The sequence below is a fragment of the Arachis ipaensis genome, chromosome B08, assembly GCF_000816755.2.
Source record: "Arachis ipaensis cultivar K30076 chromosome B08, Araip1.1, whole genome shotgun sequence".
In the NCBI taxonomy this organism is placed as follows: domain Eukaryota; kingdom Viridiplantae; phylum Streptophyta; class Magnoliopsida; order Fabales; family Fabaceae; genus Arachis; species Arachis ipaensis.
The window spans coordinates 850733-859026 of record NC_029792.2 but is presented as its reverse complement, the minus strand read 5'-3'; the positions used below and the strand labels follow the sequence as shown (position 1 = coordinate 859026).

Below are 8294 nucleotides of genomic sequence, written 5' to 3'. Positions count from 1 at the left end.
CTAAAATACTATAAAACTCTATTTTTTATAATATTAACATAAAACTCTATTCCCTCTCCAATATTAAAATAAAAAATTCTTACTCTGGAGCATGCAGATAAGTATTGTTAGTTTCTTTCCTAGGTATTAGTAAAAAATCAGGGTTATGTAAGAGATTTTTTTTTTTATTTGTAGAGCAGAATCAGAATAAAAGTAAAAAGACTTAAAGGCCCAAAAGAGAAAAAGAAAGAAGAATTTTTTTTTTATTCTTTTCAATGGCCAAAATTTTGTTCTTTATGTTATCCTCTAATGTAAGATTTCTGTTCTTATATATGTGAGTGTCTTCCCTCATCCATATACAATTTTTTTCTAAAAAAAATATTTGATTTTACTCTAGACCAAAGTTTGGTGAAGTTGTTAGTTTTACTGTGCAACATGTTTCTTAAATAATAATTCTGATAATCAACTAGGTCTAATAGTAAGTTAATATATAATAAGTTAGTGTTTATAATGTGGTAAAATCAGTGCTTGTTTGGGCGTCATTATTTTGATAAAAAAAAGATTTTTTTATTGAAAAAATATCTTTTTTTATTTTTTACCGTGTTTGGTAAATTTCGAGTAATAAAAGTAAAAGTACTAAAAAAATCAGAAAAATATCTTTTTTTAGAAGCGGTAAGATGTTTTTCATGTAATAAATAAACAAAAAAGTATTTTTATATTGTTATATCCAAACATAATTGATAGATAAAAAAATCTTTTTGCATGAGATACCAAAAATAAAATTACTTTTACTTTTTTATAAGATCTTTTAAAAAAAAGATAACTCAAAAAAAGATTTTTTCTTAGAAGCTCACCCAAACAAGCCCTTAATTTCTAATCAACCATTTGGAACCATATAAAAAAAGTAAAAAAGAAAAAAGAAAAAAAAAAACTTTTCTATGGTGAGATCAGATCACTAATTTTATAAAAATTCATAATGTGTTAAAACTACAGAGGTTAATTAGAAATTAAAATTTTAAGAGTGATATTATTTAATTTTCACCAATAACCATAGTGAGGGATCACTTACCAGACCCAACTGCCCACAAACCTGGGAGAATCAAAAGCTTCCTTTTTTCGTTCTCTTCGACACTTTCTTCCTTCGCTTTCTCTTCTTCAATCCAACCAAATTCGATTCTGATTAGGGATTCCGTTCATTCCTACTCTCATTTCTCAATCATGTATAGACTTGCAGCTTCACGTCTCTCCCATCTCAAGGTTAAAATCTTCCCTTTCTTTTTACTTTTCAGATCCCAGATTCGTAATTACGATAAATAACTACTCTTTTCAATTTTTGCTACACACCGATATAAAAAAGTTCCCATTTTGATTGATAACAGATTTGTGGGTGGTTCCATTTTTGTTGTGTTTATAGCTGACGGACTACTTGTTTTGTTATTTTGTTATTTCATTACACGAATATCACAAACAACATTGTTCTGATAACACCTCTATTGTTTTGTTTTGACACGATGCATTAATTGGTTGTAGAAAATGGATGTTATATTGTATCTCATGTGTGCATGTGGTGATGTTGTGTGATTGGAACTTGTGAATAGGGGCATGGCAGAACCTTGGGAGCCACTAGGCTTGCAGCATCAAGCGCAGCAGCTACAAAACCTGCATCAGGAGGTTTGTTTAGTTGGCTTGGTGGGAGTTTTAGTTCTCTTCCACCTCTGGACACACCACTTGCTGGTGTTGCCCTCCCTGATCCACTGCCTGATCGTGTTGAACCAAGCAAGACCAAGATCACTACTCTCCCCAATGGTCTCAAGATAGCATCAGAGACATCATCAGTATGTGCATCCTTTATAGTTAATGGCAATCTATGTTAATATATTGGTAAAACATTTGAGCATGTGTATTAGTCGTTTATTATGTTGTTTTTGCATTTTGGTTGTCAATTAGAACCCTGCGGCCTCAATAGGGTTGTATCTCGACTGTGGTTCGCTATATGAGACTCCAATGTCAAGTGGAGCATCACATTTGCTGGAGCGAATGGCTTTCAAGAGCACAGCTAACCGGAGTCATTTCCGTAACGTGAGGGAAGTGGAAGCAATCGGCGGTAATGTAGGAGCTTCGGCCTCTCGAGAGCAAATGGGCTACACATTCGATGCTTTAAAAACCTATGTTCCACAAATGATTGAATTGCTAGTTGATTGTGTAAGAAACCCAGCCTTCTTGGATTGGGAAGTCAATGAAGAGGTATGTTGTTTTTTATGATTCTCTCTTCTAGGGTCTTCTAGCTTTTAAGATAGCTCATGCATAATTTTATAGCAGTTCTCTCTGATCTTGTTAAACCTTCCATTAGTGCAGCTTCGAAAGGTGAAAGCAGAGCTTGGAGAACTTTCAAACAATCCCCAGGGCTTACTTTTGGAGGCAATACACTCGGCTGGTTATTCAGGTGCACTGGCTAATCCACTTTTGGCTCCTGAATCGGCAATAAACAGATTAGATGGGTCCATTTTGGAAGAATTTGTTTCTGTAAGATCTATTATCCTTTTTGATACATCATGATTTATTTGTAGTCCAAAACTAATTTTTCTTGCAAAATATTTGATAATTTGAATGTTATTGTATTTGCAAATTCAGGAGAACTATACTGCCTCGAGGATGGTACTTGCAGCATCCGGGGTTGAACATGAAGAACTATTATCTGTTGCTGAGCCACTTCTCTCTGATCTACCTAGTGTTGCCCACCCTGGAGAACCAAAATCTGTCTATGTTGGTGGCGATTTTCGTCGTCAAGGTGAATCGGGGGTATGTATTGATTTCGTATCCACTTATGCATGGCATATCCTTATTATTCATTTGTCTCCTTTCAAATTGTTACTTATCTACTAAGAACTGTTGCAAGGGCAGGGTGCACATGTAGCTATTGCTTTTGAAGTTCCTGGTGGTTGGCAACAAGAGAAAGACGCTATTGTTTTGACCGTTTTACAGGTACTTGTTTTTCATTTGAGTCTTTCTGATTCAAGAGATAGCACGTCTATAGATTTGCGTAGTTTCTTTTTTCTGCGTTCCCTTGCACAAGAAGGGGAACAAAATAACTCTTGAGTATTGCAGATGCTTATGGGAGGTGGTGGATCCTTCTCAGCAGGGGGCCCTGGAAAAGGGATGCACTCAAGGCTATGTAAATTTTGCCTTTGTCTTCTAGTTTTGATTTACTTTGTGTTTATATTTGTACACCTTTCTCCGATGCTTAACTTAGTTTGAATTTTTTATGTATTTACAATTGAATCCAGATCTTCGTGTCTTGAACGAATACCAACAGATTCAATCTTTTTCTGCATTCAACAGTATCTTCAACAATACAGGATTGTTTGGCATATGTGCAAGCACTGTAAGTCACAATCTTTGTTGACATAGATGTGATGCCATCTTTTTACAACATTTTCCCTTTCTTTTCTTTTCTTTTTTCTTGGTTCATTGGAAGTTTGGGTAGTATGTTTACATGAACAAGCTCTTATGTGTTGCATTGTTGTCTGCTGATAGCCTGATAGAAGTTAGACTTAAAATGTACTTTATAGTCAATGCTCCCATTAGCTGACGCAATCACTATATACAAGTGTTAGGATTTTTCATGATGCCTGGATCATCATTTTAATTATCGTAATGGTCATAATTTTTCGCAATTTGCACTCCGTAGTTACTGCCTTATACTTTCTGTTTCGGTGAGGATGACTGAATGATGCTTCTTAACCTTTTCGTAGAGCTCTGATTTCGTGGCAAAAGCTGTGGATATAGCAGCCAAGGAATTAATAGCAATTGCATCACCTGGACAAGGTTATTTGCCACTTTATTTTCCCTGCTGTGTATTTATGTGAATCTTTATTTTATCCGAAATTAGACTTCAGCTTCTTCCAATGGCAGTTTCACAGGTACAGCTCAACCGTGCCAAAGAATCCACAAAGTCTGCAGTGCTAATGAATTTGGAATCTAGAGTACGCTTTCTCGTTCATTATTTATGTTAACACTATAAATGTGATCATGAAATTAGCTGTGCTTCTCATTCATTTAGCTAAACATGTTTATATGTGGTTCATTAGAGATTTCATAAAGCTTTTATATGCTTATAAGTCATTGTTGTTGCAGATGATTGCATCAGAAGATATAGGAAGACAGATATTGACTTATGGAGAAAGGTAAAATTACATTTCACTCATAACAAAATTACATTGATGTGATTTTACATAATTAGTAACAAATAGAATATGTGAGGCCATTTCAGGAAGCCTGTGGAACAGTTCCTGAAGGCTGTAGATGGAATCACCTTGAACGATATCACTAGAATTTCTCAGAAGATTATTTCCTCACCACTGACTATGGCATCTTATGGGGATGGTAATAAACTAATAATAATCACTCAAATAAATTCTCTTCCACAAGTAAAATATATTTGGTTTTTGTTGATGTTTTTGACTCCTATTGTTCCATTGCAGTTATCAATGTCCCCAGTTATGAATCTGTGAACAGGAAGTTCCATGCAAAATGAAATTTCTTCTGAGTTGATGTAGCAGTGGCTACTCCCAATTTTGCATCCCAACAGTGCTGAAAATAAATATTCCAGAGAAATTTTGTGTGGATTTCAGAAAAAAAAAAAAAAGCACTGTTCAATTTTATTTTATTTTCACTTGTATACTTGGTTGAGTGATCATTCATTCCCTCAGAAATATAGGTGTATGATCACATAAATTTTTGTTTATCAATTAATTAATTTTTTTTGCTATTGATACATGATAACATGAATCTTATTCTTGAATGTATCTAATTTCCATTAACAAGAAAAATAACTAGTTCTATCAAATCTTGGTATCCAAATATAAACAGTGGTGAGTGGAAATCTAATTAATATAAGTTGTTAAGTTGCATATTGTTCACAAGTCATGATTTTAAAATGAGAATACATTAAGGACGGAGAATGATGAAAAAAGGAACGTCCAATGTATGATTATTAGTATTGATATAAGTTGTTAAGTTGTTAAGTTGATAATGGAAATCTAATTAATATAAGTTGTTAAGTTGCATATGTGATGAAGAATTGTAAAATGTTATCTAACTAATGAATAGTACCATGCATGGATGCCCAATGTTTTTAATGTTTGTTTGTTTCTTTGTAATGGTGGGGGCAGCTTGATCCGATTTCAATTTTTTTTTCTCTTCTCACGAAAAGTTTGTCTTTTGACCAATCTACATCCAATTATTCAATCTCCTATTCGCTCTTCTCTCTTGATTATTAGTATTGATATTGATCCCTCACTTTATAAATTCGGTTTTTATTTATATATTATCACTCCTAACTCGAATTTAATTATCATTTATTTTTTATTTATAATCGACACTTTTATTATCGATTTATTGATTATTATTTTTATTTTAACGACCAAACAATCATACCATAAATATCATTCATCAATTTTATACCTATAAAAGGAACTTTCTATATCTAATCTAAAAATTAGATAATAAATTCTATTTCATATCTTATATTCTATATTCATAGAATTATTATAAAAACACACCTGATAAGTTCTATTTATGTCTAACATTCTATATTTATAAAATTATTATATACCTTTTAAATACTTACTGAGTTGAGCCTCGCAATGCTTTTTGCAGGTACTTACCTCTTATTCTCTTCTTACCAACATATAACTCATCTTAACGAGAAAACATTCATCAACAAACGAGATATATACCGGCCAACCTCAACAATAACAATTAGCGTCTGGAGACGAGTAAAATAATTCTTACTCTCTTCAGGTTCATAAAACTTGAATTACATTCAAATTTTTGAACCAATTTCAACAATCTTATTTAAGATTTTATGTAATACCTTTTATTAAATTTTAATCTATTGTAACTTTTTATAAAGTATGTACTTTATACATTCGAATTGCTTCACTTTTACGTATCATAATATTTCACATGTCATAATCGATTAATGAATCAATTCAAGAACCGGGCTTTCAACCAATCCGGAAAAAAAAAAACTCGATTTTTAATCAATCCAAGTACAAATTTACCTATCAATTTTACTAACTTTTTCAAAGTTCTCTACTTACACAAGTAAAATTATATATTTTATTCACATATACTTTTGTATTTATATTTTGTGTAAGTAATATTTACTAATTTATTTGTTATATTCAAATCTCAATATATGTTCTATACTTTGAATAATTCTTACAAATAGTATACTTTTTTTTTCTCTCTCTATTTTTATCTATATCTTTGCAAGACAATATTCATCGTTTTCTATTTCTATTACTAAAGATCATTGATTCTTGTGTTTTTATTTTTAAAAAGAAAACTAAGACAGAAGCATTCTATATTAGGATATAAAGCCATCCATTTACAATAATGACATATAATAACCATGTCAATTGAATTTTTATTTTATCACAAATTTGTTATTTTTGCACAAAGAATATACTTTATAGCTAAATAAGATTTATTATATTATTAAATGACTAATTATTTTGTTGCTTTATTAACAAGTTAATGCAGATTCTACGAAACAAAGTTATAATATTAGCAAATAAAATTAAATAATTCATATTTGGTGTCAAATGTATGACATTTATATATTGTCTTCTTCGCTACAATTATCAACTTTTACGGTATATTTTTTTAGTTTGAACTCCTGTAGTTTTACAATATATATTAATTCAATATATGTTACGATTTTATACATATTTATTTTCTCAATTTATCTTATTTGTGTCATATGATCTTCAATATAAATTATAAATATTCAACAACTCATTGCTTTGAGCAAGAAATTTATCAATAAGTTGTTGTGGGTCGAAAAAATTGCCAAGACAATTAATCATTATATCATCGGATCATGCAATCAATTCTGTCAATGCATACATATTTCTGAACTTTTCAATTCACATACAATCAATTAACGCATGTCATGAAAAATTATTCTTAAACAGAAAAATATCCCCCACACAACTATCTTAATTGAATGACTCTTAACCACTCAATTATTTTTTTTGAATAAGTGCCGACACAATAACTCAACTAAGTTTGGGGGTTCACCATATCATTAAGCTTGGGGGCTGTGATCTGTCACCTTATAAACTCGGTCTTTATTGTGCATTATGAATCATAACTTGGTCTTAATTATCATTCATTCTTTGCTTGTAACTGACACCTTCATTACAGACTTAATAATCATCATTTCTATCTTAATGACCACGCACATGGTCATAACATGAATATTCATCAATCTTATGTCTATAAAAAAAATCTTCTATATCTAATTTTAGGAACTAGATAATAAGTTCTATTTTATGTCTTACATTCTATATTCATAAAATTATTATAAAGACACACATGATAAGTTTTATTTTATGTCTAACATTTTATATTCATAGAATTACTATATACCTCTTAAATACTTATTGATATGAGCATTGGAGTGTCTTTTTCAGATATTCACTCTCAGTATTCTTCTTGTCAAAGTAGATATTTTTTGAAGATGAAGAGACAAATTCGATTTTCTTTATCTCAGAAATTCATCCACACAAAAACAGATATTTTTAATAGAATACTAGGAACGGAAATTTATGGTAAAAGTTTATTCTTTTTAAGATTTGTTGCATGCCCAGATTAGATTTTAAGATTTAGAATGTAATCTATGCCGTAGCCATTACTTGACAGGGATTAGTTATGCTAAAAACTTTAGTTATGTCTTATAAATAGTTTGGTTCAAATAATAACAGTTTATTCAAGTTTTCAGTATTTCTTTTGGTCGGGTTTTAGAAACCATTGCTGTCAAAGTTTAAATGATTTTCATAGGCAACATTTGCCATGCAGATCTAATGCTTGCTTTTAACAATTTTTGTGATCAAATAAATAAATTACGATTCTAGGCCATAGCGACGATTGTGTCCTAGAAAGAAGTAACACTTTTTGGATAATTAAGGTATACGTTGCTATATGGTCCAAAGCTGTTAATACATACGGCAAAAGTTCCTTGTAAAAAGAATATTGCAAGTTGCAAGAGATGGTCCTAATTCTATCCAACTTAAATTATTTAGGTTTCATATATATTGAGATTAAAATTAAAGAGCTTTGGAAGATGAAAATAATCCTTAGTTGGCTTTCACAACAACTAGACAAATGGACGGTCCAAGTACATAACTCATAACTCATTTTTAAACATCTTTTGGGGATAGCTTAACTAGGTAACCCAAGTTTTTGACTAACTAATTAATCCTCGTTTTCAAGTAATAACGATGTGTGTGCATTAGTATTATAAA

The 8294-nt window shown here is 31.1% G+C and overlaps 1 protein-coding gene across 1 annotated transcript; it reads left to right on the top strand.

Moving 5' to 3' along the window:
- LOC107613180 (mitochondrial-processing peptidase subunit alpha) lies at positions 1030 to 4753 on the top strand. Its single transcript, XM_016315048.2, has 13 exons — positions 1030 to 1236; positions 1578 to 1814; positions 1927 to 2223; positions 2335 to 2502; positions 2611 to 2778; positions 2881 to 2961; positions 3085 to 3151; positions 3264 to 3361; positions 3732 to 3804; positions 3892 to 3962; positions 4114 to 4163; positions 4250 to 4362; positions 4461 to 4753. The coding sequence occupies exons 1-13, from the start codon at positions 1198 to 1200 to the stop codon at positions 4511 to 4513; spliced, it is 1515 nt and encodes a 504-aa protein (XP_016170534.1). The 5' UTR covers positions 1030 to 1197; the 3' UTR covers positions 4514 to 4753.